Source organism: Zootoca vivipara, chromosome Z2, assembly GCF_965207765.1.
Source record: "Zootoca vivipara chromosome Z2, rZooViv2.hap1.1, whole genome shotgun sequence".
In the NCBI taxonomy this organism is placed as follows: domain Eukaryota; kingdom Metazoa; phylum Chordata; class Lepidosauria; order Squamata; family Lacertidae; genus Zootoca; species Zootoca vivipara.
In genome coordinates, this window is record NC_142585.1 from 18,849,625 (window position 1) to 18,863,404 (window position 13,780).

General features: G+C 43.3%; 1 protein-coding gene across 1 annotated transcript; it reads right to left on the reverse strand.

Moving 5' to 3' along the window:
• Positions 1-1,011: 1,011 nt before the first annotated feature.
• LOC148686577 (uncharacterized) lies at positions 1,012-3,953 on the reverse strand. Its single transcript, XM_088665411.1, has 9 exons — positions 3,887-3,953; positions 3,711-3,748; positions 3,448-3,564; positions 3,137-3,216; positions 2,526-2,622; positions 2,280-2,363; positions 1,833-1,937; positions 1,380-1,425; positions 1,012-1,064 (listed from the first exon to the last, which is right to left on the reverse strand). The coding sequence occupies exons 1-9, from the start codon at positions 3,951-3,953 to the stop codon at positions 1,012-1,014; spliced, it is 687 nt and encodes a 228-aa protein (XP_088521537.1).
• Between the last annotated feature and the right edge of the window lie 9,827 nt (positions 3,954-13,780).

Genomic DNA, 13,780 nt, shown 5'->3' on the forward strand with positions numbered 1-13,780 from the left:
AGCCCCACGTTGGGCAAATTATTCCTGCATTGCAGGGGGTTGAACTAGATGACGGTTGTGGTCCCTTCCAACTCTACAATTCCATGATATCCTGTGAGTAGCAGTCAACAGTTCTGCTCAGAATAGATGCATCAAAATCAACACATCCATGTAATTTGTGCCCAGCAATTTAAATAGGTCTGCTGTGAAAAGGACTAATGTTGACTATTACAACCCTGATGTTTTCTGATTATTTTATAAAGCGTTTCCCTCAATACAAAAAAATGGAGGCAGAGACAATTTACTGAATTTCAAAACCACCAAAACTTTATTGAATGAACGAATCAATTTATTACAGTCACAAACCAGAATATGGACTTATACAGAGATAGAAAACGGATGTAGAAAACAGATACAGATGTAGATATATATGTAGGTTAAAATTAAAATCTATGAGCTAGAACATGGTAAATGATACAGATGTAAAACAATTAAAATATGTAGTTTAAGACCTTAACCGCTAATTTAAAATATGTATGTTAATGCTTTATTATAATTAAGGCAAGTAAAATAATTATTACTCTTAATATTATTCATTGCTATGAGGCTTATTGAAGCAATTCAGAATACAGTGGTACCACGGATTACAAACGCTTCAGGTTACAAACTCCGCTAACCCAGAAATAGTACCTCAGGTTAAGAACTTTGCTTCAGGATGAGAACAGAAATTGTGCGGTGGCAGCAGGAGGCCCCATTAGCTAAAGTGGCGTTCAGGTTAAGAACAGTTTCAGGTTAAGAACGGACCTCCGGAACGAATTAAGATCTTAACCAGAGGTACCACTGTACAATCAACATTAGCAGAACACTTTCCTTTACAAGGACAATTTAAGAAGCAACAATTTAAAAACAATAGAAAAGTAATATTGCATAGGAAAGAATTCAAAAACAACAGCAATGATCACGATTAGCAACAACACACACAATTAAACAGAAAGCAAAAATTGCCACTCCATCACTGCTGAGCCTTGAAACTTAGACTTGTGTCTTATCCCCGTAATCGAAATCGACATCAAGTATTATGTCATCTGGAAGAGAATGAAGGAGAAGAGAGATTAATTTATGCCACATTTACTGATTCACCAAATTTACCTGGCACCCATTCAACCATACAATGAGGCCTTCAGGGCTGGGGTTCTATTTATGGATCCTGTCTTTGGTGGCAACGACTCCTTCCAATCCTGCAGTTTGGCCCTGGAGAGAAATAGCCACGTTTGCCCTGTGGCAGGATTTCATAGCCACATGACCCAGGAGCTCTGCATCAAGCAAGGATATTGCAGCTACTGAGTGGGCCCTCCTTAGTCTGGAAAGTGAGTCCTACGTCCCCAGGCTGTGGGTGTTACCTTCTTTGGGGCAGAAGTGAGCCAGCTCCAGAGGGACGAGAACACGCTGTAGAGAAAAGAAAATGCTGGATCAGATGACTGATCTGATGCTAAACCCTCCACAAATAATGGGTACAAGAGAATGTGGAAGCAGACCCCAAGCCAGGGAAGACTTGCTTCCATCATGGGATGAGTGAGTTCTATTGCTTGGCCCCAATCCCTTGCCCCAGGCAACCTCAATGGGTCCTGCAGCCTACTAGGCAGAGGTGGAAGTGTAACACCAAGGAAGAGGGCAGGAAATGCTTCCAGAATTATCTGGCATCCCAGGGACACATAATGTGTTGTGTGCCTGATACCAGACTGTGATTCCTACTGTGGGAATCCTTTCATAAGCCACTATGGGAGCCTCTTGGGGCTGCTAAGGTGAGATGCAAGTGTGCCAAAGAAATTAATCAATAAAGGTGAGATACTTACCTTCAGGCGAGGGAGAGCTCTTGCATAGGACATCAGCGAGCTAATGCCACTGGCTGCCAGCTGCCTCTCCGCTGCAATCGCACTTGTTGTGTAACCTCTCAGTTCCTGTGGGAGGAAAGAGGACCTCAGAATCAGGGGGCTGGTCTGGGTGAAAGAGGCAGACCACTGTGAAGCCCCTCACACTCTCAGAGAGAGATCTGTTTCTCATTGGCCTCAACTGTTCTAAAATGGCAATGTCCTCCAGCCCCAAATTGTAGCTCTGCACCAAAGACCCTCCTTTGGCTGTTTGGGCAAGTGGGCCTTTGCTGGCTATTCCATGTGGCCAGCTTGCCTTCCAAGAGGGGAAGGGCCCAAGAGGTGCACTGCTGAGAAAGTATATGCTAGGTGGCGGCTTCTCCATGAAAGCTTTCTAGGTAAAACAGCCACCAATGCCATCAATATACTTACATTCATCAGCAAGTTCAGGATCTTAGTGCTTGGAGCCTCCCAGAGGAGGCCTCCCAGCATCAGAGTATAACGTTCTTCTAACTCCTACGGGCAATGGCAATTTTCATCCACGTGGATCCATTGAGGGAGGGAGAGGATGCGCCAAGCAGGGGAAAGAGAGATCAGATGTTGAACAATGGGTGTGATGCTTAAAGCGTGTGAAGAAGAAATAACCATAGAAGTCAAATTTCAAGACTAACAACTTACCTGCTTGTCGGGCTCAGTTTTTACCTCAATGACCGCCGCAAAGGCTGCATGCACAATCAGGCTATGGAGCTTCAGTGGTAATTTGGGCTTCATGAGGCTGGAGAGACGGAGGGAAAAGCTTTTAGACTCTGTCTCCTTGGAGTCTTCCTCATATTGAGGGGGGGGGCATCAAATCCATTTCATTCTCTTGAACTTCTAGTGAATGCATGTGTTAGCTTAAACTGCTTTTTACAATCAAGCAGTGTATAAATTTTACAGGATAAAAATGAATAAAAGTAAAATTAAAATAAACACACGAGGGCACTGTTTATGTGGCAGTCTACCTGGCACTTTGTTTGCAAGCCTCTAGGTCCTAAAAGCTGAGCCCCTAAAAGCTGAGCCGTTTCAAAGTTATCTCTAAACAATATATCTTCTATTTTATCTCTCACATCTCCACTCATCCTGTAAATAGTTGCTGCATAAATAAAGCTTTTTGAACACAAGAAACTCAAGAAATTGTAAGCAATTATTCCAATCTAATTCACTGAAGTGGCAAGGTCTGGTAACACCTTTCCACATTCTGCTTCCCCCCCCCCAAGCTTCTTGTCAAGCTCAAAAAAAACCCCGTATACCTCAGTTGGAAAAGGGCTTCCAGAGCCATAGCAAGGACCAATTCAGGCTGCACAAAGCATGCAATCCGTCCCATGAGATCCTGAAAGAGAACAGAGGGCGGGGGGGGGGGGTCAGTTCCTGATGGACATCAGGTTGATTCCTCCAACCCCAAACTCAGGGCAGGAATTGGCAATTTGATACCAAATGCCAGCACAATCCTTTTCTTGGCCAGACCCCACCAGGCCTTCCTTCTGTCCAACACCCCCCAAATCCCATCCGCAGCTCTCCTGCCCACCTCACCCCTGGGTACCTCATGCAACCTCTCACTCACCGCAATTGCCTTGACAGCCATACTTTTTGAGTACCTCAACCTGTCCTTCTCTCTCTGGCGGGCCTCCGAGCAAGTGGCCAGGACGCAGGAGAGGAACATCTCATCCTTCTCCAGTTGCTGAAATGGCAAGAGTCAGACTGTCAATCCATGGCAGGAGGGCTTCTCTGCCTCTGAGACCGCCAAAATGGGGGTATAAACAGCATTGGTGGGTGGGGGTGGGTGAGGGATTTAGTATGTACTGTGCTGTTTTCTCAAATACTAACCGCACGCGATGCCACGACCTTGCCAGTCTCTGAACCATCTGCAACAAGAGAAGAAGGAATGGACATGGGAGCAGGTTAGTTCATTTCTACTTATTTTCCACAGTTGAGTATTAAAGCATTAAGGCCACCCCTCCTTACGCTCCAAAATGAAAATGAACGTGAAGCATTTTGCTCACCTGGGCCCACAGCAACCTTGGACTTCTTGGGGACTTTGAGGGTCCTCTTCTTCTTGCGGGCTGCCATGTCCCTCAGTCGCCTGAACCTAGAAGATAAGGAGAGGGGCAGACGTTGTTGTTGTTGTTGTTGTTGTTGTTGTTGTTGTTGTTGTTGTTGTTGTTTGTTGTTGTTGTTGTTTGTTGTTGTTGTTGTTGTTGTTACACTGCCCTATACCCGCAGGTCTCAGTTACAACCAGTGCTTTTTTTTCTGGAGGGATGCAGGGGTACGCATACCCCTAAACGTTTTGTGAATCTTTGCACTTTTGTCCATTTACTCTACTGTATTTATTTCCCCCAATCTGAACTATAAAATGGTGGTTTTCTTGAGTCAAAATGAGAGTACCCCTAAACATTTTTTAAAAGAAAAAAAAGCACTGGTTACAACATAAAAATTGCAATATAAAAATGCATAATAAAGGTGAAAAACAACCCAGTAAACCCCCCTCCCCAACACATTTCAAAAGCTGAGACAGAAGCCTACAACCAAAATGGTGTGTGTGTGTGTGCGTGTGCGCGCAAGAGGAGAGAGAGAGTCTTTGCAGCATAGCCATAACACAAATATGGGTAGCCTAACAGTTCGTAGGCGGAGCCGTAGCATTTCACATGCTACTTCGGCTGCTAACTGAACTGCAGGACATCGTATCAACAAGGAAAGCAGCATTTGGTGTTGTTGCACCTCCTCAGGTATTTGTTGATTTGTCGCCACGAGGGGTTGTAGCTGTGGGAGGTATAGTTTAATGAGGTTTCTGGTTATTTGTACCCTAGGTGCCCACTCACACACAAAAACAAATCTCACTGCAGCCAACCAAAGACCACCAACCACACTCTAGGTCACCCCCCCCCAACCTCTCTCACCACTAAGGAAATGCAACAGGTGAATAGTAAGTGAACCCACACAAGCGATGCTTACACAAAACCCCACACATACACTAAGCAGAAGAGAAGCATTGCCACCCGACCCCCACCCCACTCACCATTCCACCTCCACCTCTTTTCCCCTTTTATTCTGAATGTAACACCAATGTCTCAACAAATGAAACTGATCTGTAGTAAATGTAACTTGAAAAAAGGAGACAATGTACATATTTTTGTAAACTAAGAAATCTTTAATAATTTATTTATTTATTATTATTGGGGGGGGGGGAACCAACAAGGAAAGGAGTTATCCAAGATGATCATGGCCTTGGAGAGAAAGCTTTGAATCATCTAATTTTAGAATGGTGGTGGGAACTTCTTCACATCATGTTTAATCAGTTTCTGAAATTTGCAGGCACCCGATGCTACAAGGACAAGTAGCCTGCAGACAAGTAGCCTGCAGGGCTGGGAAGCAGATTACACCAATTATTGGAGGAGAAAAACAGCATCTCTTACCATGACAGAACATAACTATATAGAGCTTCCAGGAACAGAGGCACTCTACCTCTGAAGCCAACTGCTAGAGGACAAGCAGCAAGAATGGACTACTGCTTGTGAGTTTTACAGGATACATCAGTTTGGACTAGATGGGCTTTACCTCTGATCCAGCAACAGGGCTCTTTTCGTGTTTTTCATACACCCACAGACCCCAAACGGCTCTCCACAGGAACACAGTGGTGCATTTCATGTTTGTGTGTGTGTGTGTGTAGGGGGGATTCCAACACTCCCCCCCCACAAAGCAGAGATAAGGGAAGCATTTCCAGCATTTAAAAAACCCTCAGCATCTTGCTTTTAGGACAACCCTGCGCTGCCTAGAGAGTAAAGGGGGCTGCTAGGAAGGTCGTCAAAGCATCAAGGCATAGATGAGCCGAAGAACGCGATGGAAACTCTCTTAGAGCCAGAGTGACTGACAGAACATCTGTCTGTTGCAGTTGATGGCTGAAGAGTTGAGAAACGGAGAAGGGGTAGAGAGAGAGGGTGTGTGTGTGTATAGTGGTTAGAATTCTGGACTAGGAGGACCTGGAAGATCCGATTGCAAATCCCCACTCAGTCATGAAGTGCACTGTTTGATATTGGGTCCAGTCACTCTCATCCTAGCCTGCCTAACAGGTTTGTTGTGAGGGGGAAAACAGGGGGAAAGACAAGCCATAAATGCCACCTTGAACTGCTTGGATGAAAAGTGGGCTATGAGTGTAATAAAAAGCATCCAAAAAATAATAATCATGGAAGGTACCCTGGGGATCATCTATTCCAACCCCCGGCAGTGCAGGAATATGCAGCTGTACCTTATGGGAATCGAACCTGCAGCCTTGGTGCTATCTGCAGCTCACTCTAACCAGCTGAGCTACAATGAGATTTGAGGGAGAATGGGAAGGCAGGGAAAGGGGGGTGGGAGAGAAGTTAAACTGTTCAGGAAGGGGTTAAATTCCATGGGGATTCTGGCCGTGTGGGGGACCCCAAACCCTTGCCCCAGAAGATTTTTTTAAAAAGAAGAAGAAGCAGAAGAAATCCTACTTACAGATTCCCGATGCTGGCCATCTCTTCAGGTGAAATCCCCTCCTGTTTAAACTAAACTGCTTTAAAATGCTCACACAACACTAACTCTGAACCTTGTCTCTAACCCTATTGCTACTCCTCTCTGTCTAAAATATACAGGAAAATATGTGCACAAAATATACAAATGAAAATGAAATGATAAAATGAAATGATAAATAAAGTTAAAGCAAAAAAAAGAGAGAAAAGTTAAAGCAAAGCAAAGTCTACACCTATCTCCCCTGTTGGTCACTCGCTTTCTTGCTTGCTTCTCCGTCCCAGTTCTGTCTCTACCAACTCCTCCCAACTAACCCACGACGGGGATGTGTAGCTGCTGTCTTTTATACAAGCAGCAAGAGATGTCACAAAGATGGGCAGGACACTGTTCCCTTGACAACCCACCCACCTTGACCCTGAACTAATCTTCCCCCCTCTTTAGTTGCGATGTTTTCTCCCTAACTTTGGGACACCTGTTGTTTGTCTGCAGCTTTACGAATCACTTTTTATCTCAAACCAGTTCATACATTTTCTCGCAAGATTTCTAAAGAGAGGCCACCCCAACATTTGTTGAAATACAGTAGAGAATTCATGCCTCCCAAGTTTAGGGGTGTCTTGCTTTGCATGCAGGAGATCCCAGGTTCAGTCCAGGATCTCCACCAGACAGGGCTGGGAATGTCCCCTGTTTGAAAACCCCGCAGAGCTGCTGCCAGTCAGTGTAGGCAGTGCTAAGCTAGATTGACTCTGTAAAGTGCAACTTCCTATGAATGCTCCTTTTATACGATTTATCAAAACACAAGCAAGCTACCTTGTCAACAAGTTGTGAGAGTTCATTCATGACTTTTAACAAACAGCATAAACAATTTTATTATTTTTATGTAAGTACAGAAATCCTGAATATGAAAGGAAGGAAACCTCCTGCCTCTGCAGTAAAGGCAGCTGCACAGCCAGGTGAGCTGTCCCGATGCCAATTGAAATAGACCCTCCAAAGTTTCAAAGGGAATTTTGAGCATCTGAGCACAACTGAGCCGTCTTCTGCGTTAACGTGAAGTGCAGAAAGTTGCAGGACCAGGCATTGGACTTCCTGTTTCAAAGGTGAAAAGGGAATTTTGAACATCTGAGCACAGCTGGGCCGTCTTCTGAGTTAACGTGAAGTGCAGAAAGTTATTGCCTTGAGCCTCCTCAGTCTTTAGGACAGGTGCAGGGGTTGGGCATTTCAGGGTGCCAGCCAAGGCCCGTGCCCCAGTACTTAATGCTGATTCTATTGAGTCCATCAGTATATTGTTGTGAAGTGACCTGGCATTTTTAATGAAGTGTATAGGCTTGTCTTACATCTTATTATTATTATTATTATTAATTATTATAATTATAATTATAATTATTATTAACAATTATAAATTCCATGCATTTGATCGATAACCAACTGGTAAATCTTCATAATTGGTTCTGGCTTCGTGTAGGAGATTGAACGCATTCTTCTATTTCTTAACCCTGTATTCCACCCACCCCCCTCCTCCTATACTTGGATGGTGCTGACTTCTCATCTCTAAAGAGTGAAATGTTTATGAGTACTGCAGATCTAGTCTCAGATCTCAAACCTCTACCCCAAACAGTGTGCTCCACTGAATAAACCCGAAAGACAGGGGAGCCTGTGACCCTCTAGATGGGACATTTATTTTGACTAATATATGCTTTTCATTCACACTCCCTTCTCATACGTTTTTTGCTGGGAAGCTGCACTGCAAAATTCCATTTCTTATTGTTTGGGGTAGTGCAGATTAGGCAAGTGTTCTTTTAAACACCGACAGAATCAAATCTCTCCTGAAGGAGCCCAAAGTGGCAAACACACCCAGTTTTTCTTAAGTAATTCCAAAACAACCAAAACATTCTAAAAACAGTTAAAAAAATCTTCCAGGTCATTTGTTGGATTATCTTGAGTTGCGATTCCTGCATCGCAGGGGTTGGAATGGATGACCTTGGGAGGTCCCTTCCAACTCTTCAATTCTGTGATTCCGTGATCTGAAAAATATTTGTCAAAAGTGAATTAGACTTCTGAGTACTTCCTCCTTGCCTCAAAGTGGAACTATGGTAACTACAAAACTCCCCTCTAATTAGAGTGCTAGAAGGGCCACAACTCAGGGTCCCATGTTTGTAGAATCATAGAATTTTAGAGCTGGAAGGGACAACGAGGGTCATCTGGTCCAGCCCCCTACAATGCAGGAATCTTTTGCCCATAGAAACCACGACCCTGAGATTTAAGAGTCTCATGCTCTGCTGACTGAGCTGTCTAATCTTCCAACACCTCCAAATAGGACTACAGTGGTACCTTGGTTCTCAAACTTAATCTGCTCCAGAAGTCTGTTCCAAAACCAAGGCGCACTTTCCCATAGAAAGTAATGAAAAACGGATTAATCCGTTCCAGACTTTTAAAAACAACCCCTAAAACAGCAATTTAACATGAATTTTACTATTTAACGGGACCATTGATCCAGAAAATCATCAATGTACTGTACCTATAAAATAAATAAGACAGTATAGTAGATGATAATAAAATTATTTTTATTTCCTTACCTGGGCTGATGATAGTCATTGTTTGAACTTTGGGGGGGCTTTTATCCATTTCTTCAGTCACACAATCAATCAAGCAGTAGCTGAACTGGGTTCCACACAGTCACAAAAACTAATTAACCGAAAAAGCATCAAAAACAAAAACGCAAAATAAAGAGCAAAAACAAAAGCGCTAAACTTAATCCGCTCCGGAAATCCGTTTGACTTCTGAAATGTTTGAAAACCAAGGCGCAGCTTCTGACTGGTGCAGGCACCCCGGAAATAATAGCCAACAACTGCATTGGACATTCGGCTTCCGAAAAACGTTAGAAAACCGGTACACTTATTTCTGGGTTTTCGGCTTTTGCGAACCAAGGTGTTTGAGAACCAAGGTTCCACTGTAATGTAAAGGCCCCTTGTCTGAAACCCTTGAGAGCTTCTGTGGGCCAACCTAGACAACACAGGGATAGAGGGATCATGGGGGTGACTTGTTCCATAACAGCAGATGGCATGCAGAAATTCAAACTGTACCGGTAGCATTCTCCTGGCATGGAGGCAAAGTGATGTAAACTATCTAGCTATCTAGCTATGTCTTGCATGCACTCCTCTTAGCCAAAGCAACAATAATTGCAAGTGTGGAGCCACACAAACACGTCTTATCTCGACACTGTCTTGGGGGAAACTCACGATGCTGAAAAATCCATGTGCTCAATTTCTGCACATTGAGACAGGAGCAGAAGAAAACAGTTAGCTTAAAGCACACACAGAGTAGGGGGGGCTCATTAAAAAATGCTTATTTGGAAGGGAGTGGATTGACGTTTGCTCCGATTTAAAAGCAAAAGAGCAGGCTTTCACAGAGAAAGGAGCAGAGTAAGGTGGAAACTACTCGGACCCGTGCTATCCAGGGTCATTGACAGGAGGGATGAGTCCGGCATTGCATTGTTTTGTCGTGTTTTCAGTAACAACTATTTATTACAGACATTTACAGAAAATTAATCTAAAACCTCTGCTTGTAAGAGGCTATGTGCATTTGAAGAAGCCCGTCGTAATCTTTACATGTTTAATAAAGAAAACCCACATTGCGTGAAATGTATCTTTAGAACATAGGTTGCGTCATGTCCCCATTTGTTGCCTTAGTTTCTCCATCAATGCAACACCCACAATTTGCGGACACTACTATTCCATCATATTGGCATCAGGTGTTTTCCAGGCCAGTGAATGTCAACAACCCCTTCTTCTAAAGCTGTTTCCCCAGTTTCATCAAAAATAGAAAGAAATGCCATTTGGTAGCCCATTGATAAGGTTTGGGAAGTAATGAAATACATTTCTGAAAGTTATTTATGGATGCACAAGGCCACCACATCTTTGCTTAAGGTGAATGGAAAGGAACATTTCCCCACACGGCAAACCACTGTCCCCGAATATCGTCTGCTGCTTTGTCATTTCAACCCATTGTGTGTCTTAGTAAGATTTTGTACATTTCAGAAAGCTTTCCCTTGCCTACAAATGAATTGCATGATTTTTCAAAAACTTATTTTGGTTATCATTTAAAGCAGTGTAAGATGCTTGTTTACATTTCCCCCTCACATTTGGTGACTAGGTAGGGATATGTAGTTTTGTGTTTTGTCTTGTTTAAGAGTTCATAAGGAGTCCTGCTGCTTCCCAGTTTTATTTTTGGGTTTTTTTATTTGTTTACAAAAAGGTAATCCAGTTGTAACCTTTTTCTAGGTACAATTCTGTACGCTCTGTACATTCTGGTACTACCTGTTCATTCATGGTCACTCCAAATCCCTTTGTTTCTTTTAGCAATGTGTCCTTGTGTATCTGCGCAAGCTTTTCAAAGCCTGCTACCTTTGCTTACAGAATTTTCCCTTAGGGGCGCTTTTAACATGTCTCGTAATAAATGTGGATAATAGGAATCTCCTTCATTAATTTCAAAAGCCATTTTATTTCTTCCATGATTTTCCTCTGTTGTTAATTTATTTTGTAAAAGCAAGTGGGGTTTAGTCACCAGGAAGGGAGGTTGATTCTGCGGTTTTTTGCTCAATAAGTCATGGTCATTTCAAGAGCCATAGGGCCTGAGATGGTTCCAGCTCTAATTTACGTATAAGATTAGGAGTCCAAGAATGTGAAATCAGTACTGCAGAAGGTCAGCTCTCACATACTTCCCCCCTAAATAGTGGGTGAAGTCCTTTTGGGAAGGACTCAAAGGTCTCCAAGTGTCAAGTTTTGCAGTACTGAAGGACTATCCATATCTAGATCTATTATAACACTGAATCCTCCTCCCCACGCAAAACATTTTGCTATCTATTCGCTCATCTAATTTCCATGAAGGACATTCTAAGGAAATTGAATTTGGATAATAAAAGTTTCCAGTGGAGTATATTTATATATTTTAGTGAAGGTAAGCAATTTATAATGACCACAGAACCAGTAAAACTCATTACAAAGAGACACAACATTTAAAAGCAGATACAAATAATTAGACATTATTCTTTTCTCAAGAAGCCAGCTAAATTTCATTTCCCATTTTCTTTTAAGCATGCTTTTTATTAAAAGTTTTTAACCAACAACAAGGTGGTAAGCTGCTGAATATAGGCAGACTATCATTTCTCAAGGGTCATTCCAAATGTGGCTCCAACTGATGGCTCAAAAATAAGCTGCACCCTGTGAGTCCAGAGGGCAACTGGTGCCATTGTCCCCATTAGCATTTTGTAAGGAAGGCCACCAAGATTTCATAAAGCTGTCTGCCTTGATGATACTTTCAATGAGGATACCTTTGATAAGCCATCGACAATGCATAAACGAGGGCAGGTGGCTTGGTGAGCAGGGAAATTCTTTGAAAAGATTTTGATCAGCGATGTGCCTTTGCTTTGGGCAAAGGATGATGGTGGATGGATCATAGCTACCTAACTCAGCACTGTCTGTACTGATTGGCAGTGGCTCTACAAGGTTCCAGGCAGGTGACGTTTTCAGTTTCACCTGGAGATGCTGGAGACTGTTCTGGGACCTCCTGCATGCAAAACAGATGCGAGCTATGGTCCTCCCTTGAGTTAGGCGATCAATGGTCTGACTCTGTGGAAGGCACCATGCTATTCCCCTTTAAATTAGCCATTCATACAGAATACATGAGAACTGGAATTTTGGTCTTGAATTGATTTTTGGATCGCCTGCATGCCAAGCACATACTTCCACCACTGGGCCAGCACTCTTCCTCAGTGATTGAGGTCTCAATGCACGCAGCCATCCAGCAAGCAAAAAATGTTATTGCTAGAAGCGCAGAGTAGGGAGCAAGAGATTCAGGGGCCGGTTTTAGACCCACAGTGCTCTCGTTTATTCTACAGCCTGCTTGACATTGTGCCTCCTTTCCCCCTACCTTTTATTCCTATTAAAGTTTCACAATGTCGCTGCTTGGGATTCTGGATAATTTATGTGTCTAGATGCTTGTCATGTATGCCAGGCAATCTGGCACAAGTGGGTAGGGTTGCCATCCACCTGGAATTGCCGGGATTTGGCCTTTGGAAACAAGTGTCTGTGTGGTAAACGCTTTAATGTCCAGGAAAATCCAAACGTATAGCAATTCTACATGTGGGGAGTAGGGACACAAGCGGAAATCAGAATAAAGCAAAAGCTGGGAAAGTTAAAACAGAAACACACACACACACACACACAGTTTATTCCTCAAGATTTGTGTTTAAGACACAGGATCATAAAATTGTAGAGTTGGAAGGGACACAAGAGGACCATCTAGTTCAGTTATTCCCAGTCAGGGGTCCGTTGCCCCATCCCTTGCCTCCCTCCAACTATTTTTTTTTGTCATTTTTGCATGGCAATATCACAAATATTATGGGCAGTGTTGTTTTTTAGTATACCTAAAATCCTTTGCTTATTACCCCACATTTTGTTCAAAAAATTGCTTTGCAGAGGTAACTACCATAGTTTTATCAAAATTTTCAAAAGTAGGGGGCCTGTGGCTTGGCTTTGGAAATATAAGGGGTCTTCAGTAATTAGCTAATTGGGAACCACTGATCTAGTTCAATCCCCTACAATGCAGGAATAATGCAGTTGGTCTATACAGGGATCAAACTTATGACCTTGGCATTATCAGCACCCCGCTCTGAACATCTGTGCCACCTTCAGAGTTGTTGTCGTGGGAGTTGTAGTTCACCAAAGTAAATATTGCAAGGATCCTCTTTTCACACCAAGGACAGACCATTCCAAACATCTATCTTATACACAATATTTATCTCCCAAGCTCTTCTTGTGTTTTAAGATGCTGGGGTGTAGGGAGCTGAAAATTCCACTGGGCAGAAGCCCCTTTTGTGAATAAATAGAGCTCTGTCTTCAATCCCAATTTTAATTTGGAAAACTCATCCATTTTCCTTTAACACACTCCCCTCCCCCCACTTTCCTTCATTCCACTCTTTTCCATATCGAAAGCAATTTCTAATGTCCACTCCCAGGAAAAGCCTAGGATGTTTTTGCTTGAGGCAGAAACACCCTGAGCCCTGCCTCTGCTTCCTCCTCCAGCCCTTGGCTTCTCCTTCAGGAAAGGAGGCTGGAGAGGAACAGGTTGTTGGTGAAACACTCACAAGGGCATGACCGTGGTCATGGTGGTCACAATAGTGACATGGCTGCAAGCATGGTGCTCTATGGACCTGGATCTACTGCTTGAGGCAATGGCCTCGCAACGCTTCATGCGCAGGTTGGCCCTGCCCAGTTGGATTCTTTCAGTGGGGAAGGGGGAAGTTCCCAATCCCGTTCCGCTGCTCTCCACCTGCATCCCCTCAAAGTAATCCATCTAGTCTCCACTCCACTCCGCTTCAAATGAAAATAAATAATAAAAGATCTCCCATCCAGAC